Below are 27,496 nucleotides of genomic sequence, written 5' to 3'. Positions count from 1 at the left end.
CCTACCTTAGAAAAGTAGGATTTTCTCCTGAAGTCGGTAATTCCTGGGTGGACACCAGCCAAGATAGGTTTTCACTGCCTGGAAAAGCGGAGCATACTTTGGCTTCAGTCAGGACATGGGGGAGGTGGGTGGAGTGGGGTTTGGATTATGCAACTGTGAATCCCAGCTTCACCATTGGCAGGCGGTGACTCTGAGCCACAGCGTACCTCCTTATCATTCTGAACTTGCTCCCTCACCTGTGAAGCAGGCCTGAGACCTTAGCTCTTCACAGGCTGATCCTGAGGAGCCAGCAGATCAGCATGTAGGAAAAGTTCTCAGTGTGAGCAGGAAGTACTAAGCCATGGTTTCTTTTTCTTTTTTCCTTTAGAAAAATTTTATGTGTGTGAGTGTTTGTCTGTGTGTATACCTGTGCAATGTGTGCATGCAGTGCCCATGGAGGGCGGAAGAGGCAATCTGAGCCCCGGGAACTGAAGAGGGTGTGGGCAACCATGTGGTTGCTGGGAATTGAACCTAGGTCCTCCAGAAGAGTAGCCTCAACCTCCTGTAACTGCTGAGCCATCTCTCCAGCTCCCAGGCACGGTGTATTGTTTCTGTTGTCACCAGCAGTCTCCATGTCATGACATGTCCTCATGCATTAGTGGTACCTGAGCATACACAACCACAATTAAGATACTATTAGTTATATTTTTTGATAAAATGTCTGACAAAAGTAATTTAAGGGAGGAAGGGATTATTTTGGCTCACAGTTTGAAGATAATCTGTCAATCATGGGAGGAAAGCATGGTGACAGGAGCGTGCCTCACTTTCTCCTTTTCATTTAGTCAGGACTTCAACTCATGGAATGTTGTATGTGCTGTTCAGATAGATGGGTAGGTGAGTGGATGAGTGGGTGGGTGGGTGGATGGATGGATAGATGGATGGATGGGTGGATGGGTGGATGGGTGGATGGTGGGGTGGATGGATGGATGGATGGATGGAGTGCCTATCTGATGGAGGCACAGTAGTCCTGAAAACAAAAGTTATCTTTGTATATTTACTTTTGTAAAAAACATCCAGTTAGACAGGGCAGTAACTTTAGCAGGGAACATTTTTCACTCAAAGGCTTAGTTTTAACATCAGGACCATAACTTTCTCCTGATTCATCCCTTTCTCCCTGTAATCATCTCTGATTATCTTGTAAGCACCTTGCACTTTTTTATTTAAATGACTAGTTTTCTATCAGAATGCTCTCCTACTACAAATTCAAATTGTCGTTGTAAATTGGTGCCGGGCTGTGTTTAAGCAATTAGAAGGCGGTAATTAAAGCCTGCTGTGTATGTAATCTTCCATGTGTAAGGGTGAGGACAGAAGCTGGGCACCTGGTTCTCACTGTTTCATAATGGTTATTCGTCTCTTCCTCAGTTGTCTCCGCTTGGGTATCAGATGTGGGTGCCTTAGAAGCTGCATGCTTATTAGCAGTTCCTGACCTATTTAGGCTCCCGATCTCTCTTGCATGCATAACTCACTCTTTGGCCGAGCTCACCACACCTCCAATTTCCAGAGCAGACTCATAAACATTCACTCCCTTGCTTTGAAAATGTGTTGGCGCAAGAGCTTATAAAGAAGGTTCAGATTTGGTGGAATGATGAGCCAGTCTAACCTTTGACTGGGTGATAGCTTTCTCTACCAGAAATACAGTGGGACTCCACCCTCAGGTTGTGGGGGAGGGGTGATAGTGAGAATGAAAGCAGAAGGAAGGGGAACACACAGTCTGCTGACATTGTGCATTGGGTAGGACACTGTCATCAAAAGCTTAGCTTTGGGCTGGAGAGATGGCTCAAAGGTTCAGAGTATGTACTGCTCTTGCAGAGGACCTGGGGACCACATCAAGCAGCTCACAGCTACCTGTATTTCCAGCTCCAAAGGATCTCATGCACACAGCTGCATACAAACACACATACACGCATAGAATTAAAATAAAATCTTAAAAAAAAAAAAGTTTAGCTTTTAAAAACTTGAGGAGTGGAAGTGATTAACTATGTTGTAATTGAAAAGTAAAACAATGATAATAAAGTAAAAGAAAACATTGAAGGGGGTCTGGGGAGATGGCTCAGTCGGTAAATTGCGTGCTATGCAAGCCTAAAGACCTGAGTTCCATTCCAAGAACATATATTTAAAATATATATCCTGGCCTGGTGATACATGTGTGTAATCTCAGCGCTGGGGAAGTGGAGACAGGAGGATCCTTGGGACGCTTTCATCAGCCAACCTAGTAATTGGCTAGCCTTGGCTCTACCCCCCCCCTTCACACACACACCCTTTAGAGACACTGCTTTCAAAAACAAGGTGGCAGCAATCCTAAGGTAGAAAATTCCTGAGGTTGACCTCTGGATTCCACATGCACATTCACACACACACACACACACACACACACACACACACACAAATATATATGTGCACAAAAAAAATACAGAGAAACTCATTCAAAAATACTTACCTTGCCAATATCTCTTGGGTGATGGGAACTACCTAGATGATGGGTGTGCAGTATTGAGTGAAGCAAACATCTCTTAATGTGACAACCCACAGTTCACAACTTGTGTGTGTGTGATCCACTGTCCTGGCTCAGATCTCTCTCTGGTTCCAATGTTTGAACTGTTTTTATTCTTCTGTTTTCTGACCCAAGGTCCTATCTAGGATCACACACTGTCCTTATTCTACAGTCCCTTCTACACCCAAGCACTGGGGTCCAGTCTTCCTGTGGTTTTTACTACCAGGACATTTGAAGAGAACAGGCAGATTGCCTTGGAAAACATCTGTCCACTATTTGTTTAACTCTTGAGTTTCAAACACATACCAGGCTGGGTGTGTCTCCAAATCACCTGAAACCGGGTGAAAGCTTAGAAACCCACACACTGCCCTCCTTCAATGAGCCTGGCCCATGCATCCTTTCTCAGATCCCCAAGTCTTCTACTACATACCCAAGACTGAAGACCACAGGTCTGGTAATGTCCCTACTGTAGGGATACTACAGAAATACTGTTGTGGCCTTCAGGATGTCTCACAGGAGGCAAACAGTACCAGGACATCTCACTTAGAATTGAACTGATGTCTGCTGGGCTTCTCTACTGTGAAGGTACCTTGTCCCCTTATAATAAACAAATCACCTGGAGTTGATACTTGGAGATGGTTTGTCCTCTTTCCCCACAGTCCTGGCCAACCATCCGTGACCTTTCCCCAGGCAGTTGATAATGTGATCACCTTCAATGGCGATTTTGAATTCTGACACCTTCAACCTTCAGCTAAAAAGCAACTTTTCCTTCTTCTCCATCTTTACCATTTCAAATATTTCTAAGTGATCTGCACAGGCTCATGAGCTCCTCCCTATTCAATCTGTTGCTACCTAGTCCTGTCATTCATTTTGATGCTCACATCCCTCCCCCTGTGGCTAACGGAATTCCCTCTAAGTTGGATCCTGTGTCCCTTTGGTTTGTCCCAACACTTGCTCACTATTTGTTTGGCTTTATTTTTTGGAAAAGGGTCTACCTATGTAGACCAGGCTGAGCACTAACCTCTGATTCTCTTGCCTCTGCCTCTGGTCTCCCAAGATCTGAGAGGACAGACCTGTTGCCACCACCTGCCAGTCTGCATCCTTTGCACACTTCCTTACTTTCTGATACAGTAGGACAAGCCCAGGATGGCCTTGTATTTTCATTGCCATGGCTTTGGAATCAACCATTTTTCCTCTCAGTGGAGAATAGGATCTTGTTTCTTTTAAGTGAATTGTAATCGAATTCTAAGAACAGACTTTCAAGTCCTCTGTCTGCCTTCAACTGAAAGTAAACTTTACTCACTAGTCAGGGCTTCCCCTGAGGGGGAAACGATCCAGTTTACCCTTCTTTCTCATGTCTATTGCCAAAGTTCATCTGCATTATCTAGAGTTGACAGCAGGGCCCTAATTCATGTACCCTCCCCTCTTCCTTCCCCCTCCCCTTCCTCTTTTCCTCCCTCCCCATCCCTATCTCCACTGTGATCAAGTTTCTGAGACGCTGTCTGCAGATACTTTGGTCATGATGCTCGTGTCTTTGCAATTAGGGCACACGCCCATAGAACCTCCACTCTGGTTTCCTTGTGATACATTTGACTTCTTCAGATTATCCTTCTGTCGTTCTTCTTTTCATCCTCCAAAGTCCATGAAGTGTGCAGGCCAGTTTCTCTTGTGTTCTTACTGTACAGGAAGCCAAGGAGGCTAGAAGAGTAAACGTCTTTTCGGAATCTGACATTTCTCTGTATCTTGTCTCCAGACTGTGCGACTGGAACCACTGCTCACACACTCCACCTACAGTGTTCATGGGTGTAGCCTGGTTAATATCCTCACAGTTCGAAAAGAGGAGTTTTTTACTCCAAGTTAAAGATTAAGCAAAGCAAGTATACAATGAATCCACAAACACAAGAAACACTCCTTACTAAAAGCAGACTCTGTACCCTCATCACCTCAGTGTTCTGCACATATTCTACAAATAGTACTGAACACCTACTGTATACCGGGAGCAAGGGGTAGATCCTGGGTCCTGAAGATAATGCAGTTGCCAAAATAGCTAAAATTCCATGTCCTTGATGGCACATGAGGAGTGTAATGTATCAGAAGGTGTAAATAGTCGCCACATACAGTGTGCGGGTAAAGATGGAGGATGGTGTTGCTGTTGGAGAAGATGGAGAGAAGCTGTGATAAGACTGGGAATTTTGCTTGTTTTGTGACTTTATATTGAAGTATCAGTACACAGAGCAAAGTGCATAGAACCTACGTGCACGGCTCGGTGAAAATCCACAAGTAGGACACGGTAGTGTAACCAGTGCCAGTATCAAAGTAGAAGACCATAATGGCCACTAAGAAGCCCCTGGTGTGTTCCTTCCCAGTTTTGAATATCTTCCCAACTCAATCTGTTAACTAAAATTTTAGCTAATCATGTCCTCTACAGGGCAGGAGTCACTCAGGTGCCTTCTCGGAATGTCTAGCTCCCTGACTTCTGTTGCTGAGATTCATCAGGTCCTTGTATATTGTTGCTGCCCACAGCTCATTCACTTTCACTGTGCACAAGAGTCCACACTATCACTATGCCATAGTTATCCACTGATGGGTGTCTGGGAGCTTGCACCCTGGCTGTTATCAATAGCACTTCCATGAAGATGCTAATGACTGTTTTGTAATGGGCACACGCACATATGTCTGTGACATGTGTCCCTAGGATTGTTATATATTATGTACCTAGACCATAAGGCATATAATGTGTGTTAAGGTTTAGTAGACCTTGCCCAAAAGTTGGTCTAAGCCCAGCTTACAGTCAGTCACCCAGCAGTCACAGAGGACTGTAGTGTATTCAGCACACAATGAACTCAGGTGCATCCCATTTGATGCAAAGAACCGCACCAGAGTGTTACTGGAGACGGTCTCACCACCTGCCTGGAAACAGAAGTCAAGCGACAAAAGGTTACTGACACTGTTAACCTTTATAAAGCATCCTGTGCAATGATGGTCACCGGACAAGTAAAAGGATGCAAAAGAGGCCTCTGATCAAGGAAAGTATGAAATATGAAGTATTGATTCTAGCCTACAGTTTGATAACTTTCCTAGCACAGACTCTGTTTACAACCATTACTGAGCAGTTTCTGGAGAAGCACGCTGCGGTTTCAAACTGGAAGACAAGTAGGGTACTTTTTTTTTTTTTTAACTTGACAAGATTATTTTCAAATTAAAAAAAAAAAAAAAGGTAGAGAATAATGCCAAGGATTAATAGGGAAAAATAATGCCTTTATCTTACCAGCTATATAGTGAACATTGAGTCAATTTTATAGAATAACAGAATTTGACAAAGTATCCCAGAATAAAGCAGGTAAGATAGAAAGAGATGTAATTTCATGTGAAACTTGAGGTGACATTTGGTGCATGACTATAATCCCAGCACTTGGGATGTGGAGGCAGGAGGATCAGGAGTTCAAGATTCCTTGGCTGTGTAGGAAGTTGGAGGGCATCAATTTCACTAAGTTTTCTAGATTGTTAAGTGAAATTGGTGCTTATTTCCCCTGGTGGTTTGAATGTTATTGGCCCCCATAAGCCCATAGGGAGTGGCACTATTAGAAGGTGTGGCTTTGTTGGAGTGGGTGTGGCCTTATTGGAGGAAGTGCATCACTGTGGGGTGGGCTTTGAGGTCTCATATGCCTTAACTACGCCCAGTGACACAGTTCACTTCCTGTTGCCTGCAGATCAAGATGTAGAACTCTCAGCTCCTCCCCAGCACCATGTCTGCCTGCTGTACTCTGCCATGTCCCACCATGATGGCAATAGACCAAACCTCTGAAACTATAAGCCACCCCAATTAATGTTTTCCTTTATAAGAGTTGCCATGGTTATGGTGTCTCTTCAAAGCAATAGAAAATCTAACTGAGACATTCCCATTTTCAGATGAGGAACTGAATTTTAGAAAAAGTAAGTCACCCAAATCCCATGCTTCTTTGGGTAATTGAGAGGGAGATAGGTTCTAGTACAATCTGACATCACAGGCCAGGGGAGCAGCAGGTCCAAGTTGAAGAGATGGAAGGACACAGTGCATACCCAACTGACCACTGAGGTGTACACAGCTCTGGAACTACACAGCTTCTCAGACAGAAAGGGGACTTAGTGTCATGGCCAATAGAATGCAATGATAAAGGCTTACACAGGTGAGTGGTCACATCTGCAGCATTACCTCACACTTCTCTACTTAGTGGGGCTGGAGGTGTGACTTAGTGGTAGAGTACTTGCCGGACATGCACAAGACCCGAGAAGTCCCATGCCAGCACCACTAAATAAATAAATAAAAGATTTCTTAGTTACCCAAAAGTATTTTACTAATTTAATGTCATGTATAAAAAGATATACATTTCCCTAAGATGAAAATGTTAGTATGTTTGATAGCCAATGTTGGTGAAGATTCCCTGGGTGACATGCATGTGTGACAATGCACCTAGCTGTCTGGACACGATGGCACATATCTGTAATCCCAGAATTTGAGAGAGTGAAGCAGGGTAATCACAAATCAAGATCCTGTCTCCACAAAACAAAACCTCAAACAGAAATGAGCAAAAACAATCAGCCTATGTTCTGGGGTCGGTTCATTTTGTTGTATCTCTCTCAATTGTTAAAACTCACATAGAGTAAGTGATGAAATCGGAGTTCTCTTTAAGTAAGACAATAAATAGACATAATTAGATGCTACGAGAAGCAGAGTTAGTGTAAAACTAAATTTAGTTTGGCCAATATAAAGCAGTCAGTCCACAAATATGAGCTTAGTTTCTCTTAAAAGCTAAAGCAAGATAGTATGCAGGCCAGTACGTAGCTCACCACGGCCATTAATATTTCAGCAAAGCAGGAAGGGACATAGGCAGCTTGGGTACTAAGGCTTGGAAACTTCTCCCATGGGTCCTCATAAAGGGCTATTATATGATGTAATCAACAATGTCCTCAATAACCACCTGGGGTTATTAAAATAATGACTCCTGAGTGTTGCTGCACCGGATTTCAACCGAAGCCAGTGGAGTAATGCTGAAGCATAGATTCCCCCAAAAGCTGTTTTATCTAGGATAGCCCTTAGGGTGACTCTGGATTAGCTGAGGAATAAAACATTGGAAATCTGGAGCAACAGTCCTTAACTAGGGTTAGTCTTGTCCCCTAGGGGGGCATCTGGCAGTGTGTAGTGACAATTTTAGCTGTCACAGCTAGGGAAAGGATGTTGCCCACAGCCAGTAAGTAGACCAGATGTTGCTCAGTGTCCTAGATGGGACAGTGCTCCAGGAGTCAGGGGCTCCAGGCTTGTAATCTAGAGCAGATTCAACTTTTTCTGTCCATGACACCTTTTTGCCCAAGAAATTTTTATTTGACCCAGGGTGTATAAAATAACTTCGCACATCATACATTAACATACATTTATTTTAAAGCAGTTCTTTGGTATTGTGAGTAATTTTACCATTTATTAAGGATGAAAGCAAATTTGCATACTAATGAGATGGATACATTTGTTCATTTTACATAAAAAAAATAAATCTTGGCTGAGTATTTAGCACTGCTGACTGACATTTTGATTTTATAATCCCCAGTGCTGGGAATGGGGCTTTGTACATATTTACTGGACAAAATGACATAAGTATGCTTAGGGTCAGTTTGGAAACTGTTGGAATTTCTGACCTAATCTCAAGCCCAAATTCACTGAATGATTTTTTTTTTTTAAATAAATGCAGTTCAGATCAGCAACACAAGCAACAATTTTTACAGTGTTTCTTTTTTCTTGAAAATAAATGTGTGTGGTGTATTATGTGTGTTGCACATGTACAATAAGTGTGGCATTCTCTCCTCTACCATGTCGTTCTCACAGAAGAAGCTCTGGTTGTTAGGCTTGGTGGCAGGTGCACTTACCCACAGCCAGCTTGCCTGCCCCTTTCCTTTTCTGTTTTCAGATGAGGTCTTTAGCCCAGGCTAGCAGACTAGTCTCCAACTTGCCATGGAGCCTAGGGTGGTCTTGACTTCCTGAGCCTCTCGCTTCCACTTCCAGTACTGGCTGGGATTACAGGCTTTGACACCATGCTTGGTTCTCAAAAGTCAAATTTGAAACAACATTTAGTTATTCTTTGACAATTTCTTTACACGTATACAATGTGTCTTGATCCTGTCGACCCCCAGGTTCCCCCTCTCAATTTCTCTGGATGTTCCCCAACAGGTCCCTTTCCCATAATCACATCTGTCTTAGTCACTGTTCTCTTGCTGCGAAGAAACACCATGACCCAGGCAACTTATAAAATAAAGCATTCAATTGGGAGCTTGCTTATAGTTTCAGAGGGTGAGTCCACGACCATCATGGCAGCAGACAGGCAGGCATGGTTCTGGAGAAGTAGAGTATTATTACAGACAGGAGGCAGGGAGAGACTGGTCCTGGTGTGGACTTTGGAAACCTGAAAGCCCACCCCCAGGGATACACCTCCTTCAACAAGGCCACACCTCCCAGTCCTTCCTAAACCAACTGGGAACCAAGCATTCAAATATTAGCTGATGGGGCCATTATCACTCAAACCACATCCTCTCTCTCTCTCTCTCTTTTTTTTTTTTTTTTTTTTTTTTGGTCACCCCTGTGTTTCTTTTCATTTTTGCTTTTACCCGTGAGTCTAATTAGTGCTGCCTGCTGCAATGTGGACTGATTTTGCCTTGACCTTGTGGAAGTCTTCTGCTGGTACCCACAGCTGCTGTCAGTTCCTGATGGCAACGGTCATGCTGCTAGAATAAGGTAGACATGACCAATTATCAGATATTGATTTATTGATTTGTTCAGAGACTGACTGAGCATTGCTTGTACTGTCTATTTGCCAAGCATGACTTCGCTTGCTACCTGGACCAGAATGACCTGGAGGAATAGCTGAAACAATGGGCCATTGCCCTTAACAACCTGTTGGCTGCCACATACCCTTCTGTAAAATCTCACCTGCTTTCCCAGTCCACCTTGTGGTTTTAGAGTATAAATTGAGAGTGCAAACCGGACCTGGCATTGAAGCCTTTCAGGAGCTGTCCTGGCTTCAGCTCACCAGGGACATTCTTCTCTTCCACTCTCACTGATGTTAGAGTGCTTAATCCAGAAAGATTCCCGTGACAATATCATGTTGAGAACCCAGGATTTCACAGCATTCCTCCCCATCCTCTGGCTCATTCCACCCCTCATCCATGACCAAGCATCAATTTTTAAAATAAAACATCTTTCCCCAATGCAATTCATAGAATGTAATCAACAGTCTATAAAAAAAAAAAAAAATGTAAAAGAGAAAGCCGAGAGGTAGAGCTCAGAGCTAAAATCTCACCTTCCCTGCATGTCCAGCTTCCAAAGAGACTATATCTGTTGTTTTTTTTTTATAGTATGTTGTTCTGCTTCTCATTGGTTGTAAACCAAAACATGACTGCTGCATGTCTGAATTCAGCCTAGTCTTAAAGCATATGTCTCATGCTGCTGTATCCTGAACACAGATCTATGGATTAAGCGTGTGCACACCGCCACTCTGTCTATGCTCTAATAGTCTGACCCCGGTAATTTATTTATTAAATACAATAAAATCACATTTCATACAATTAGAATACACCACACATAGATATACTATTTGATAATTACACCTCCAGAAGGATAGTAGGGAACTATTAGAAGTCTTTGTTTTCTGTAATTAAGCCATTATGTTTGTATAAGAGCAGAAAATTTGACCTATTCAGCAGATACACTGTAGTTTATAATATCCAGTCGTCTCTGGTCTGAGCTGAGGTGTTTCAGTGTTTGTTGGTGTCACGTGGTTTGTGTTGTGTAGTCCCAAGGCTTCCGTCAAGTCCTGTGATCCTGTGATTCAAAGCAAGCCAGCACTCTCATGACACCTCAGATTCATTACACATTTGAGTTGAATTATGCTTTAGTCATTGTGCTTTCAGAAACCTTCCATCTCTGCCGAATTTTTCATCACCCCCATTTCCAATTGCACATCCCCATAGGACAGCAAACAGCTGACAGTTTAAGGTGCTGTGGTCCAGAAGAGTGAGTGAACAATGTATCCCAAGGAGGAAATATTGGCTCATGCACTCAGAGGCTGTAGGCAGATGTGGTAGTAGAAGGTCTGACCTGCTATAAGCACAGTAAGCTCTAGTAAGCTGGAACTAGCACATTGCCTAGGAGAATCGCTCTGCAAAGAAATCAAGCTTGTCTATCCCACCAGTCTGGCTTTATGGATAACAGCATACTCATCTCTGAGTTGGCAGATTTTTCTGTGTTTATGTGTTTTCAGAAAAAACCTGGCAATCTCCAGGGAGCAGCGTGCATGTATTGGCTTGTGTCTTTGTCACATCTGTTCACTACAGTTGGCTGTCTTAGAGACAAACCACACTGAGAGCATCCTACCTAGAGTCTACATCATCATTGTCTGCAATGTCTGAGTTCCAAGGGAAGTCAGCCCCACTCAGCAGTGGAAATGACTGAGTACCAGTGTGAAGAAGACTTTCTGTGTGTGGTCATTCATCCCATCTGGGTCACATCTTCCCAGCTTTGTCTCTAGCGACAGAAAGCTTTCTTCCCTTGGTTCTAATTTTTAAAAGCCCTGAAAAGGTATCTGGACCAGTTTCCATCACTTGCCTCCAATAATGATGCTGACATTTCCAGAACAGCCAAAAGAGAGAGAAGTAATTTCCAAAGGAGTATTACTTGTCAGGCAAGACAAAAGGATGTCCACAAGTCCAGGAAAATGGAATAGTCTTCTTCTCTTAAACAAGCTTTAAAACTTTACTATGAAATAATTTCAAACTCATACGAGAGCTGGAAGAACAGCACAAAGCATAAAATATATGTTTACCAAACCATAATGGGTTAATGGTGTGCAACATCCACATTTACACATTCTCCATGCCCTGTATACAGTTTTTAGTTGAGCCACTCAAAAGTAAGCTATAAATAATAGCAGTTAACCCCCAAGAATGCTACTGTGTATTTCTCACGATCAGGGGCAAATCTTACAAAGCTATGTTACTGTGATCCAACTTAGAACATTTGGACCCATAATGGTGCCTAGTACACAATCCATCATCCCACCCTCCTCACCTTCCCCCTTGATCCAGGATAACACACTTCATTCAGTCGTTGTGACCCTGTGGTCTCCATCACTTGGACATTCAGTGTAGTGGTGTTATGTGTAGGCAGGATGTTTTCTAGGATGGCCTTCAGTTTGCTTGTGTTTCATGAATGGTTCCTCACTATTCAGTCTAGTGATTTTTGTTTGTTTGTTTGTTTGTCTTTTGAGACAGGGTCTCTCTCTACATAGCCCTGGCTGTTTGGGTACTCACTATGTAGAGTAAGCTGGCCTCAAATTCACAGAGATCTGTCCTCCTCTGCCTCCTGAGTGCTGGGATTAAAGGTGTAATTTATTTTTGACAGGAATTCTACATCATGGTATACTGAAGACAGCTTGGATTAGTTCCTGAGAACCAATTCTCACATAGATTTTAAACCCCAAGTTCTGTGAAGTTTTATTTGTCACTTGCAATAGGCCCTGATAGGAACACGTTACCTCAGAGAAATCAGCGAACACTGGAGCTGGGAGCTTCTCCTAACCCTTGGGTTGCAGCTGTAAGATACCTACACTTACTGGCACAGCACACGTGTGTGTGTGTGTGTGTGTGTGTGTGTGTGTGTGTGTGTGTTCCCATCCTAAGTGCACAGCATCAGAAGGCGCTTGCTATTTTTCTCCTCTGATGTTGGCATCCTTGTTATCCCGGGTTGAGATAAGATCTACCTGGTTCTCTCCATATTCCCCTTTGGACTTGATGAGTGATGTATGAAGAGATAATATTCACATCGTCCCTGTGAGGATGTACTTCTCCTATCCTGTTTCCAATTGAACCTTCATGTCATTAATTGAAGATTATTGTGTAAGGCTCTGGGCATGTAGCTCAGTGGTAGAGCACTTACCTAGTGTGCATAAGGCTCAAGTTTCATGCCCAGAACCGTAAATACAAGATCGATAACAACAAAATATATTAGTTTCCAAATCTATTAGTATTGTAACAGTTTAAAACAGTAATTTTCTCTTTCATGTTGGTATTTATTTTCTTATTTATTTGGCAGCACCAAGGTCAAAACCCAGGCCTCATGCATGATAGACAAATGTTCTACCACTGAGCTGCAGCCTCAGCCTCTTGTACATTTTTTGTTGATTTTTTACAACTTTTTTAAAAAATGTAAACTTATTCTTAAAATAGATAATTAGCAAAAGATTGGGAAGCATACTGACCTCACCCCACAGTTTGTCAGAATACAACAGACTATTATAGTGTAGAATATGCTTCCATGAAATACACCATCCATCTAGGAGCAGAATGAGTCCTCAGAAATGACTTCCTGTTCTGCTATAGAAAGTGTGCTTGCTGATAACATATAGTTTCATTGTCAATGGAGATGACATTCTGAGTCGTTTTCCATGGGCTTGCCTGAGCCCACGTTTTACCCAAAGCATGCCTTTGGAAGATTGCTAAAGATTTGGTAATGAAATCATAGGTTAACTGTAATAGAATGGGAATAGAATAGAATGGGAAGAACACAGGACAGGATGTCTGGAGCCACAACCTATGAGGAGATTGGATACTACAGTACATCTCCCCGATCTTCAGGACTGACTGAACCCATTGGGTCCTGTTTCACTCAGTTCCCTCTCTGGTCCTAGGACTTTTTCTTTTCTTCGGTCCCCTTAATTGGGGACCTAGAATTCACCTCATTAGCATGGTGAGAGGTGCAAGGTGGACAGTGACCTGGTGGTTGAACTGCTAACACAGCTCCAAAGCACCAGGCTGCTGTCTCAGCTTACCTTTGGGTGTTCAGCCCCATCGTCTGGCTCCTGTCTCTGCCTCTGTTTGTTGCTGGCAGTCATGGAAACCCACTGAAGGATGTCCTCACCTTTCTCTGTAAGGAGCTCCTCTCAAGTGTTAGCTTGCCCTGTATCCGATTACCGCCGTTGCCATGGTTGGAGATAAAAAGAACTCTTCTGCCCTGGGCAGTCTACAGTTTTAAAACAGTGTTGCTACTCCAGGCATGTGGATACTTCAGTCTTAATTGACTTTTGCCAAATGGAAGTGCTGAGAACTGGACGAATGGGCTGTTCTTGATGGATGCATTGTTTAATGAACTCCAGGAATTACAAGTGACAGTGATCAGTATTAGGGTTCATAATGGTTTGCCTCGGATATCTAGAACAGGTATGTGTATAGGTTACATGTAAGGTGGAGTGGAGAAGAAGAATTATAAAACAAAGTGGAGCTCTTGCCAAACTGTGTGTTGGAGACATTCCTCCACCCGTCCTTCCTCTTCCCCTTCCCCTCGGAAACTGGATTTGGGCTCCTTTAGCTAAGGAAGGCCACGGGTGAGCTGGTGTTTGCAGCCTGCACGTGGTGCTGTCTGAGCCTAGCACTCTCTCTCTCCACGCCTCAGTTCCTCCTTTCAGCATTTTTAATATTGAATGACCCTCCCGAGGTAGGGAATTACTTGGCAGCTCCCCCAGGGATATCTGCTTTAGGTATCTATCCTTTTTTATCTGTCTGCTGAACTTCCATTTGCTAAATCAAAAAGGTGGTGTCTAGAATGTTTTTCAGATGACTCATCTAAGGTTTTGATGAGTCCGTGGGAATCCAGGGAGTTGGTAGGACTTTTCGACTTTTTTTTTTTATTCATCCTTGGCTTTTGTAATACTCCAAATAGGACAACTTTTCTCGTCCCTCAACTGTTGAGTTCTGTCCTCTGCTCCTTCTCCAGGAGTTCCTTTGTGTTTGAATTTAAGGAATTTGACCTTCCTAGAATGTAATCTAATCAACACCCACCTCACCTGGTGGATTAACCACTCGTCATCTCTCCCATTAGAAGGCCAGTGTCTTGCTGGGAACACAGAGAGCCATTGATTCCTGAGCTCAGGCTGGCTTCTCTTTGATTTTATAATCAGTTCCTAGAGATTGTAGGCGAGCTTTGAATTCCAAGGCTTGGGGTCTGGGAGCTCTTGAAACAAGCCTTTGAAGCAGATCTTCTGCCTTGGGTTTGAGAAGGGAGGACCCAACTGGGTGTTGATGGGGGAATGAAGTTGTTTTCATGTTCTAATATAAGGGAACCGATACTTATCACTGCTAGTGTAACACCTTGGGGTTTTTCCTTTTTCTCTTCTTTGTTCTTGTCTTTCGTGTTTTAATGGGGGCGGGGTTGTGTCAGAACAACCGTAGGGAACTGGTTCTCTCCTTACCCTCCTGAGTCTCCGGGCTGGATCTCAGATCACCAGGCCTGCCTCCCTACTTCCTGATCCATCTCACTGGTTCTGCTTTCCCTTGTTGATTCGTTCTATGGCTTCTATAAGAATTATTATAAGTTTGTTTTCTGTTTGAGAACTCTTAAGAAAGTTAATGCTAAGAGGCAACCTTAATCTTTCCAGAAACCCTCACCGATGGTAGTGCCCTGTAAACCTCCTATTGTACAATGACCTAACACGTTTAGTGACTCCCAGTGATGGGTCTGGATAACTAACAATTGCTACAGTTCAGGTTCAACAGATAAAAGGGAGGAAGAAAGAGCACAAGGCAGTTCCTAGGCCTTTAAACATTGTGCACTTTCAAGTGCTGAGGACTCTGTACTTAATGGGGAAGGCCTTGGTTGCATTATTTCTGTACATACTAATCCTTACAAGCTCATAGACCACCCCCACCACCCCCACCACCCCGCAACTTTAAATCTGAAGTTCCTCTATTCCAGCTTACTGTTGTAAGACTACATGGTACAGTACTGCCATTTACACACGCCACACATTTAAAGATGTGAAGGTACAGGGAATATTTGTTCACCCACGCTTAAGCATGACTCCTTAACTCTTGTTAATCAAGCCCCAGAACCCCAGTTTTCCCTGGGATCTTGAAGAATGAAGAAATAAAAGGATGGGAAAGTGATGAATTTGAGTTCATCAAACTTTCAGAGCAACAGACATCTTCCAGTTTACTGTTACTGATGTTTAAGACTTCTCATTCTAGCAAGGATGGAACAAATATTAACTCAGTAGTATGTTACTGACAACCAAGTGAAATTATGCCTTAATAATGCTTGTATCATGTGTATGCTGCAGTAACCATGCTGTGACTTGGAGAGGGGAAATTATCTCAGGAAAACCCACCCAAAAAAAAAAAAATAATAATAATACAGAAAAATCTGCAAAGCTTAAAAAATGAATTTGCAGAGATAAAAAATATTCAAATATTTCCACTTAAAAACTGTCTAAATTTTTAGCCTGCAATATTTGTATTTTCTAAGTAAAATTTCCCTACCCAGTGAACACACACACACACACACACACACACACACACACACACACACACTCCTCCCAGCCCTCCTTGAGGTCTCTCTGCTCACCCCCCTCTCTCGCAATGGTATGCTCTGCATTTGATCAGAAACTGGAGGTGCCAAGCTGTGACAGCTTCTTCAGCTCCACGGCCATTTGCTCCCACCCAGGGTAGGCATGTGTTCAGTGATGGTCTCCTCTTCCACCCACAGGGGCAAATTGAAGTAGACAGTGAAACCATCTTCAAGTTGGCAGCCCTGGTGTTGCAGGTAAGAATTCACTCGCCACTTCTAACCAGCTCCCTTTCGTTTCTTGGTGTCTAGCTTAACTGCCTGCAACTCTGAAACTCTTGCCAGGCCAGAACCCGATGGATTTTTCAAACCACTAACCGGTTTATCAGTGAAAGCTGTGACCTGCGGAATTCTGTTTTCAGATCATTTGCATGAACTAGCATGTGATAATGTTTCTCAAAGACACGAAGTTTAGATCGCATCAAGGGAAGAGTTCAGCCGTATTCCTGGAAAAAGGACTCCCAGTTACTTGAACTTGGGAGGCAACAGTTGTTGTTAGAACAGCTGTAGTTTTCATTTAAATTTAGCAACTTTTGTACACGTTTTCTTGAGGTTGTGTAAAGAACCCTTTAATTCTTAAAGGCACTGGCAGCTGAAAAGCAAAGTCAGTTCCTGTACTTGTTTAAAAAGTAAAGAGAAAGCAAATAATGTGTGTTGATTTACCTGGGTCATAGTCTAAAAAGTGTATCCCATCTAAAAAAATTCGGCACTGCAATGCAAGTGTATTTATCCTGTGGTCTTAGAAATGCAACAGAGAAATGATTATCTGAGCTTCATATAGACATATGAAGAATATATATACATATATATACATATAAGTCACTTCTGTTAATGGTAAGACACATCTCATGTATACTCGTATTTTCTTATCAATAGTGCCATGTGGGTAGTACTCCTTAAGTACCTTTCTTAACAAGAAGCTCTGGGTTTTGTGAGAAGGAAAATAACCAAGAATAAATCATTCATTGAGCTTAGCATAAATACATATTGATCATGTCTTTATTTTTATTTCAGGAAAGCAAGGGAGACTATACCAGGTAATGATTCCTTTTCTGATCTTACTATGTAGAACGAGGTTCCCCAGTTGTGAAATGAGTTATTTTAAATAATAATGGATGCAAAATGAAAAGAGAGGGGATCTGAGGCTCCAGCCTCACATAGAGACCTATTCTTTTGGTGAATGACTTGAAGAATGAAACTTTCTCACAATTTTTAAGGGCAGAGTGACATAAAATTATAATCAGAAGCCCTCCAAAGTTCTAGTAGTGTAGCACATCAGTTATTGAGATGAAGAAATCCATGAAAAGCTTTGCTAAATTGTGCTTTCTTTTTTTTAAAAGTATATAATGATGCTGTGTGTAAGGGGTTCTAACGTATGCAGACACAGATTAAATCCATCAGCTGCTTAGTTAAGGGATTAACAGGGGCTTTCTTCTGCAGCTGCCCCAAAGGGGCCTCACCCTTCATACACTTGACCTAGCTGTTGTATTGTTACCACACAGAAACTGGGGCTAAGTTCCTCGCTGGCCACATCAGCAGAGATTGCTTGTGTGAATTCACCCTCGCCGGTGCAGCGGTCCTAGGTAGAAAATCGGACATTGTCAAAGCCGGAGGGGAGCCTCTGATGGGGAGCAGTGCCCAGGTCAATGACCCACTGAGAGCCTGGTCTCTGCCACGCTAGCGTTCCACTTCTGTAAACTTCACCCAGAGATTATTTACAGATCGCCTGGTACTCATTCCCAGCCAAGTCTTTGAATAACGTGCTCAGTAATGGACTGATGAAATAATGCCTCCCAAGCTTGACGGCTTCCTGTCCTTGAGGAATAATCCACTCTCCCGAGTGATAGAGTAGGGGTTTCTACCTAACACCCCATCATTCACTTACTCACCCCTCCCTCTCATTGAGAGCATTTGAGTGTGTGTGTGTGTGTGTGTGTGTGTGTGTGTATACGTATGTTTGTGTATATTGTTGTACACTCATTATACATAGGGACTGATTCCACAGCATTCCACAGCACTAAATCCCCCTCATCTTGTCTTTGTACCCCTATTTCTAATCCCATTCATCTTCTCAGTCTCTCCTACTTTCATATGTACATGTATTCATACATGTATATGATTTGGTGTATCCATAAAGTCTGTGGTTGTATAGGGCAGTTGTGACGTCAGTTTCTGATGGCTTAGGCTCTGTCATGTAGATCGCCTCCTCTCCCTTCCCCACTCCCGACTCTGTGAGATCTGAGCAGGTGTCAGACACCCTAAGCCTCTGTTTTCTCAGGAGTCAAAGGGTAGCCTAGCCCATAGGACTGCTGTGAATGAAATTTGGGAAGGTCGCTGGAGCAATGTCTACAGTCGTCAGCTCTGACTACACCTCAAATGTTACAGTGGTTACTGTCCCCTTAATTGGCGTCAAAATTCTGAATGGTGTCATGGCTACTTCTGAGAAGAGCTGTGCCATAAAGGTGGGTCCGTGAAAGCTGTAACAGCATGTTCAGGCACTGAAAGGGAAAGATTTGTCTCACCAACTTCCCTTGGTGAGAGCCCAGGACCTGACAGAGAGGACCTGACAGAGAGGGAGGCTGCCAGGGACTCACCTGGAGGGATGCGGACATTTCAGCCCCAGATGGCACAGTTGCTCTAGCTGACTTAGCTCCAACCAAGTCTTACCCAGCCCTTCCTTATGGCCAGCTGGTTTCTAGCAGTTTCCTTGAGGAGCCCTAGGCTGAAGATACGTCACACACTGTCTTAAAATTATCCACCTCTGCCGAACAGTAGAGAGAACAGGGAACCGAGGCTCGCACAAAGTCAGTGTCACCCCAAATGAGGCTACGTTTCCTCATCTGTAAGTTGGGGTCTGGAGGAAGTTAGTGGTGTGGAAGAACTATAAATGACAAAGACATTAATTATTGATAGCAAGGGTGAAAGACTAAGAATCCCAAGCAGCTGTCACTGAAGGTGACGATGGACCAGAATCCATTACCACCCAGCCCTGTCTAATCTCCTCCCGGTGGGCAGTGTATGGTCTTCTGCCAAACGTTTTTATAGAACTAGTCATGTAGAAAAGTCAGGCAAAATAAAGTACGACCAGCGAATGTCATCATGGTTAGAGCAAAGACTATAGAGGCAAACTGACTCTGCCATGGACTGCCTGTGTAATATAGAAAAAAAAAATCACTTACCTCTCTGAGTGTTAGTTTCCTGGTGTGTAAAATGGGACTTCTAATCATTGTAAATATGCCGTAGGTTGGTGGGAGGATTGAATTCCTATTTGTGAGATGACTAGAGCTGTTCCTGTGGTCATTGCTTTAATATCCCATCAGAATTTAGCTGTTGCTTGCTGGTCCTGTTTCTGTTGTTAGACAGCGTCTCCTGTGGCCTAAGCTTGCCTGAAACTCACTGTACAGCCATAGATGACCTTGACCTTCTGATCCTCCTGTCTCCCCTTCTCCATTGCTGGGATTGCAGGCATGGCCATCATATCTGCCTAGTCCATCAAACTGATGGACATATGTACCATTCCCCTGCTACACTGTGAGTTGTCGCTTAGATTTTAGCTGTTGTAAACAATGCCGGGGGCAGGGGGACATCTGTGTATGTCTGAAATTATTTGTGGTTTTTTTTTTTTTTAAGACTACAAACTTTACTTATTTATTTATTTATTTATTTATTATGTTCATGTTTTTATAGGGGGATATCACAGCTCACATGTTGTCATCAAGCTTGGTGGCATTCATGCTTGAACCATTTCCCCCCTTGGTTAATAGCTCTCAGGCACCCAGAGGAGTTCCTTTCCCATGGGAAACGGCATTTTTTATAACACCACCATAAATTGGGAATATTCCCTCCCCCTTTGAAGGTAGGTGTTAAGCATACCCTTGTTCTGACCCCTGCAGTGAGGTGAAAATTGAAGTCACTCATTCTCTCCACTTACAATCCGAAGCGTCCCACCACTTAGTTACTCAGTAATGCTAGGCTTTCAGGATCTTAAAAACAGAACCAAACAAAACCCCTTTACAAACTCACTTGTGGCTGGCAGCTCCGAGATAAAGCCTGGCTGGGTCAGCTCGCAGGAATTCTGCCTCTGTTTGCCTGTGTTGTGTTACCAAAGCGCTTGCTATCTTTACAGTGTAAGGACTGACTTAGAAATTCAGAGCTGTCAGCTATTTAAAGCAAATGGAAGTCAGCACCCCACTCCTAATGAACGCCCTGAGAGCAGGGTCTCCTACTGTTTGTGATCAGGTTAACTTAAGTACTTACTCTAAAGGATCCCTGGCAGGAAGCGAAATAAGAAGGGTGGTGCGTGTTATTTTAAAAGGCATTCTGAAAGAAGAGTTTGAGCAAAGCCTGTTTGGGTGCAAAATAACATGGGGAATAGGAGGAGGAAGAAGAGCAAGCAGCAAGCAGAGGTGTGTGGTGCGGAGATGTGGTTGGCATGCCAGGTTAGGGTGTTTGTATGCAGCGGGAAACTGAGGTTTTGGAGGTAAACAACAGTGACCACGGGCTCTTTATGTGAGTTTAAGAAAGCAACAGCAACCAGGCAGCTCGCAGAGGTCAGGAGCTGTTCTGAGGGCCTGAGTGAGCCAAGGGGTATTAGTGATGCTCCAGAGCTTTGGAATTTAACCATTTGGTTTCAAGTCACTTGATGGATATAGTAGCTACCCTGTCTGAAACTCAGTTTATCTTAATATTGGATATGTAACAGCAGCCTTCTGCGACTGCTTTATTATTACCTCCACCCTCCTTGCAGACCTATGAAAATGGCATTATTGCTGTCCCACTTCACAGGTAAGGACACTGAGCTTTGGAGTCCTGGACAAGTCAACTGTGTTGCAGGTTTCCTTGAATCTCAAAGAAAACACAAACTTACTAGCATAGTAAAGATGGAAATTGACACCGAAACTGACAGAATTGAACACATCTGTCTTATCTAGGACAGGGCTTTGATGAATCAATAAGACCTTAGGGCAGCTGGAGAGATGGCTCAGTGGTTACGAGCACTTGCTGCTCTTCCAGAGTACCTGGGTTCTATTCTCAGCACCCACATGGCTGCTAATAACAGTTTGTAACTCAGGTCCCAGGTGATCTAACACCCTCTCTGGCTTCCATGGGTATTGCAGTCATGTGGTATACAGGCATCCATGCAGACAAAACACCCATATGTGTAAAATAAAATCTTCCCTCTCAAACTTTTTAAAATAAGACTTGATGGTGTATGGAAAGAAATTCACCATATCCACACACAGACAGGAGTGTGTTTCTTCATGTGTGTTCTTCATGATGTTTGTTTAAAGTTAAACACAGGGGCTGGATGGAGATGTCACCCTTTGGTAACATGCAAGAATCCCTGTGTTCAAATCCCCAGAACTGAATAAAACTGGCCTGTTGGGGCATTCTTGGGAGGTAGAAGCAGGAGGGTCAGAAGTTCAAGATCATCCTGGGGTACATGGTTAATTTGAGGCCAGCATGGGCTACATGAAACCCTGGCTCAAACCACCAAAAAGTCAAACCAAGTCTCCCATATTTTCTCCAAGTTTTCAATCTACTCACATATACTGAGTTCTCCAAGAAGGGCCACACCAGCAGTGTTTAATGTCTGAGCATGCTGACCAGTGTGCTGTGGGCTTCATATCACTAGCCACAGTCCCGTGGGGGTATCGGGGGCTTTGTGTTTTACAGTTTATGCATTCTGTACCTCAAAATACCTTAACATCTGAAGGATGAGGTGCAAAGGCAGCAGAAGCCTGAGTAGGTCAATCCTGTTCTCTTGACCTATTGAGACTTTCTCTCCGGGAGAGTGGACCAGGCCAGGGCACTCACGACAACTATGTGAGCCTGGAGTGAAGCTCAGCATGGTGTTGACAGTAGCTGTTCCAAACATTGACCAGTCCATCTTCCTTACCAGTAGAGAGTGGTGGACAGGAACTACGTACAGTCCTCAGAGGCAAGCCATCCCTGGAGCTAAGGGTGACATGGTAGGGAAGGCATCTTGCATTCCTGCTGATGCATGTCTGCATGTCTTTTGGTGTGGTTCTGGAAACACGGAGTCATAGCAGGAGCTGTAACGTAACCCACTGCGGCCAGCTGTGCCGATGCGGCTACCACAGCTAACCCACCTGTCTGTCACTGGTGCAATCTGGATGGGCCGAGTCGCCCGAGGCAGGAGGAAGTGACAAGCCTCCCAGGCCTCAGGTTGACTGTCCGGAATCTCGATTTCTCTCACAGAAGGTTCCAGATTTCAACTTTCCGTTTCTTGGGAGAAATGAGCACTTGTGTAAACTCTTATTCTCCTGTCTCCTGCCTCCCGTTTCCTAGCTCTGGATTTTAAGAATATGGGTCAGCCCTGTTAACGGCATTCTGCATGTGCAGCCAGTCTCTGAAACTTCCTCATTACACACATTGAAATTTCATAACTATTAAATAAGAAGCTCTCCAAAGCCCCTGTTGGCTGTGGTTCCTCCTGTTCCTATCAATATAATGAGAGCTAAAATATTTTTATTTAAAGTATTTACAGACTTTTGTGTTAACCTGCTTTTCAGCCTAAAACAATTCTTATAGATTTTATTTTTCCTGCCAGTTATTAAGAGTTGACAGTTCAAAGCAGACATGACAAGCATCTTCAGCAAGCTGGATAATGGTTAGGAAAATCTCTCATCACATTTTCATTCTTAATTGAAATTCTTTAGACTTTAAAAAAAAAAAAAAGTTGAGAGTTGACCCTAGTCAAGCCTGCAACCTTACAAGTTTGGCCACAGAAGGAAAGCTGACTGACAGTGCTTTCTAGAACACTGCAGATGTCCTGCGTCAGGACAAGTCTTTGATAGAGGGTTGAGAGAGGAAGAGTGTGACACCAGCAAACGTATGTGACCGTGATGTTGAAAGAGGAATGTCCAGGCCGGGCGGTGGTGGCGCACGCCTTTAATCCCAGCACTCAGGAGGCAGAGCCAGGCGGATCTCTGTGAGTTCAAGGCCAGCCTGGTCTCCAAAGCGAGTTCCAGGAAGGCGCAAAGCTACACAGAGAAACCCTGTCTCAAAAAACCAAAAAAAAAAAAAAAAAAAAAAGGAATGTCCAGGTCACAATTCTCACACGGAGGTGGCAGGTCACTTGCAATTTCCTTCTCCCCTGTAGTTTATTACAGACCCTTAGGGTTACCAGATTTAACAGACAGAAACCTAGAAGACCAAGGTCAATTGGAATGTCATTAAACTAACAAATAATATCCGAAGTATCTATTCTGGCACTTCTAACTAGATTGTTTACTGAGCATTCTCCTCAATGACAATAATAATTCGCAGGCCAATAACACAGCAATAAAGGCACTTGCCATCAAAGTGATAACCCGAGTTTAATCCCTGGGGCCCAAGTAGTGGAAGGAGAGAACTGACTCCTGCAAGTTGTCTTCTGACCTCCACCCCCTTGCCGTGGCAGGTGTGCCCACACCCCCCAAGGACACAAAATAAATACGTGAATGTGATCTAAGACTAAGCATAATGAAAATTGTTCACCTACCAGCCTGCTCTGAAGGTGAAGATAGAATGAAGTGTTTGCTGGGGTCTTATTTGGAGCACTGTGACAGGAAAGGAAGGCAGACATTTACTAAGCACAAGCTGGTGCCGTCCTAACATCTATTACAATATTCTCCAGAACAGCACGAACATGTCACCATCCCTCCTTTTAAAGTAAATTTGGAAGCCTGGGCATGGTGACACATGCCTTAACCCCAGTACTCAAGAGGCAGAGATAGGAGGATTGCTATGAGTTCAAGGCCAGCCTGATCTACATAGTGAATTCTGGGCTAGCCAGGGCTGCAAAGTGAGATTTTTTTTTCTCTAATAATAATGATGATAATAATAATTTGGAAACTTGGGCTTACAAAGGTTAATTTACTTTAAAAGGTGTAAGGCTGGCAGGTTCAGCACCTGTCTGTCTTCATGACGTGATACTTCCTGCCATGATGATAATGGACTAAGTTTTTAACTGTAAGCCAGCCAGCCCCAATTAAATGTTTTCCTCTATAAGAGTTGTCATGGTGTCTCTTCACAGCAATAAAAACTCTAACTAAGACACTAGGCAAGCACTCTACCAACGGAGCCTCATCCCTAGCCTAAACCCAGTTCTAAATCCCAAACCTTATTGGTGCAAATAACAGGTGTAAGGCTGGCAGGTTGGTCGTTTGGTCTTTTTTCAAGGTATCCCCTAGTTGCTTTTGAGTCTGTACTGGTGGAACAGGGGGTGACAGGAATGCACCTCAAGCCTCAGTTTTCTTATCAGCAAATTAGAAATAGCACCTACACCTTGGGTTGGTATGAAGACAAAATAAGTTCACATAAACACAATGCTGAGCATTCCTTGAGGAAGTAAGTGCCCAGGGTTGGAATCCTTTGAAGACGATGATTGGATTTTTCTTTTTTAATTGTTCTGTGGAGGGAGAGATGAGAGATCCTAGGAAGCTGGAGACCAGAAGCAGCCTAAGAATAAATGCTCACCCTGAAGCCCCATGAAGGGGTTTTTCTTATGGAGATAAAAGGAGAACCTAGCTTCAGCAGAGGTGCACACAGGTCTACTTAATTCTTTCTTGCTTTGTACTCTGCAAATAGCTACAACCTGATTTGGCTTAACGTGTGACCCGGAAGTGACTAAAAGGGGTTGGGAGGGAACTCCAAGAATGGTGAAACTCTACAGCTTAGGAGAGTAGGAGGGACCCCACCTGTCCAGTCACTGGACCTTCCCCAGCCTCTCCCGGCCTCACTTCCCCTCTTTGGAACTCTCTGCCCCTCTTCTCTTCTGGTGGCTGAGCGCCAAGTCTCCAAGATCAAACTCTTTGGTCTCAAACCTGTTGTTACTAGTTACCACCCGGCCTTGGCAAACCTTGAAACATGGCCGGGCCTCTTTCCTATCTGCCAACTCAGGACCTGGACCCAGTGAGTTCTGTTCACTTACCTGGCTGATTGGAACTGTGCTCTTTACATTTTTGGCCCATACAGGTAGAAGATGAAGGCAGTGCATTATCTTAGCTGATACAAAATTGACTCAAATCTATAAAAATTATTTTTAAAAACTGGCTACAATAAATAATCAGAAATGGTACTAGGTTGTGGTGGCAAAAGGCCTTCAACCCCAGCACTAGGAAGGCATAGGCAGGCATATCTCTGTGAGTTCAAGGCTAGCCTAGTCTACATAGTACATTCCAGGATAGCCAGTGCTATGTAGGGAGATCCTGTCTCAAAAACTAAACAAACAAAATGGCATTAGGATCTGAGAATGCAGCTTAGTGTTATAATGCAGCCTGTGGCACACAAGGTCCTGGGTTCTGTCCCTGGCTGGGGTGAGGGGAAGGGAAGGGTCCTATATTTTCAGGTTAGGGATATAGCCCAGTTAGTAGAGTGATGGCCTAGTATCCTTGAAGCTCTGGGTTCTCTTCCCCAGCACTCCATAAACTGGATCTGGCGGCATAAGCCTGTAATCCCAATATTTGGGAGGTAGAGGCAAGAAGTTGAGATGTTCAAGGTCATCCTTGGCTACATAGAAAGTTGTCTGCCCTTGTTCAGTCCTCATCCTATCCCAGGCCTAGGTTCCCAGAACGGAAACAGAGACAGGTCATGGGGTTAGGACAGTTACCAAGCATACTTTTGGTACGTGCCGGTATACAAACTGGGCGTCAGGAATATCTTGTGTGGTCTGATGAGCTTCTGTGAAAAGTCGGGCTTCTGGGCTTGGCTGAGTTTACACCATGTTTTAAGATCACATTGAAAATAGCCATGACCTGGCATTGTCATATATTTAAAACATTTTTTAAAAAAAAAAACTGAATTTGGAGCTGGGCATAATTATACATGCATGTAATCCTAGCGCTTGGGAGGTGGAGGCAGGAGGATCAGGAATTCGAGGCCAGCCTCAGCTACATGTCGGGTTCTAGGCCAGTCTGGCTGGGCTGCCCTACCCCTTCTCCTCCCCAAAAAAAGGGCAAAAATTGACTGAATCTGGTATATTTTGATATAAAAGACATGCAGTCTGTAGTTTGGTTTGATTTGGTTGAAGAAATGCCAAGTGAGAGAAGGTAAGACATTAAGTCCTGTTACCTGTACTCAAATCCTTCATTCAGGTAGTCCGGTTTAAGTTAATCCTGCTTAAGCTAGTTTTAAAAGCAGGCTGTCACCACCCAAGAAACACACATTCTGATGGAATTCAGCCACATCCACCGGAATAAGGAAATCTGAAGCCTGGTGCTAAAAGAGGTCTGTCTTCCCCTTGCCAATGCTGTCCCTTCCTGGTTTTCTGTCCTCTCCTTGAGGACCCTGGGAGAGGTGACAGCAAGTGTGTAAAGCGTGTGTGGAATTACAGCTGCATCATCCTTATTGCGAGTTTGTTACTTCACCTCTTAAGTTTCAGTTTTTCTATCTGTGAAATGGGGATGATAATGTTCAAAACATGACCTCAGACCAAGGGTTTGATCTGAGGTTTACCACCCTGTAACCATGGGCTGTTGTCCTCTAAGACTGCCTTAGGAGATTGAGTGATGCCATCATGGTCACCAGAACTTCCTGAAATTGCCCTCCTGTGGTGGGCACTCAAAAGCCTGGGTCAGCCCTCCGGGCCATTTCTCTCACTTCAGATAGGTGTTTCCTGACACTGCCCCTATAACCTGTTTTGTGTTGTGTTTATTCTACGACACCAACTCCTAACCCACTCGCTAGGTACAGATTCCCGGCCTTTGTGATTTAGCAGGTCTTGAATGGAGCCTGAGAACCTAAATTATTTTTTTGTTCGAGACAGAGTTCCACATAAGTCAGCTGAGGCCCTGACTCACCTTATAGCCAAAATGGCTTTGAACTTTTGATTTTCCTGTCTCTGTCTGCAAAGTGTTGAGATTGCAGGTGTGTACCACCACATCTGGTTCATGCAGTGTTGGTGATGGAACCCAGGAACGTGCGTGCTAGACAAGTATTCTTCCAATAGAGACACATCTCCAGACCCAGACCCTGAAATGATGACAGGTCAGAGATGCTGGTTATATCCTGATAAAACGACAGTAAGTTAAAAATACAAGTCTGGGCTGGAAAGATGTTAAGCACACTTCCGTGTTCTTGCAGAGGATCAGGTTTGGCTCCCAGCGCCCACGTCATATTTTACAACCATCTGTAACTCCAATGCCAGGGGATCCAAAGCCCTTCTCTGCATTTCTCAGCCACCAGGCAAGCACGTAGTGCACAGACAGACAAAACACTCATACATGTAAAATAAGAATATCAAAATCTTAAAAAAAAAAAAAACTAGTAAAAATACTTCTCAAAATTTTTGTGTTTTGTTTTTCTGAGACAGGGTCTCGATACATAGTATATACTGGCCTTGATCTCACAATCCTTTTGCCCCAACTCCCAGAGTACTGGTGATTTCAGGAGTATGCTACTCTGTCTATTGATAATTGCATTTAGTACACCTAACCTTCTGAGTGTCATAGGCTAGCAACCCAGTACTAGTTGTTTACTGTGCCGGCTCCATAGCTGAGTAGGACCCACAGCTTGCCACTGCTGCCCAGCAGCATGAGAGAGGATCC

At 43.7% G+C, this 27,496-nt stretch overlaps 1 protein-coding gene across 8 annotated transcripts in view; it reads left to right on the top strand.

Annotated features, from left to right (window-relative positions):
• Window positions 1–27,496, top strand: part of Frmd4b (FERM domain containing 4B) — a 334,065-nt gene that overhangs the window by 252,815 nt on the left and 53,754 nt on the right. For all 8 annotated transcript variants that reach the window (XM_028855580.1, XM_037203941.1, XM_037203942.1 and 5 more), the window contains 2 exons: window positions 16,086–16,142; window positions 16,959–16,981. In XM_028855580.1, coding sequence (XP_028711413.1) covers window positions 16,086–16,142; window positions 16,959–16,981 — 80 coding nt within the window. The remainder of the gene's footprint in view (window positions 1–16,085; window positions 16,143–16,958; window positions 16,982–27,496) is intronic.

Source organism: Peromyscus leucopus, chromosome 3 (genome assembly GCF_004664715.2).
Source record: "Peromyscus leucopus breed LL Stock chromosome 3, UCI_PerLeu_2.1, whole genome shotgun sequence".
NCBI lineage: Eukaryota > Metazoa > Chordata > Mammalia > Rodentia > Cricetidae > Peromyscus > Peromyscus leucopus.
This window is presented reverse-complemented; position numbering and strand designations above follow the sequence as displayed.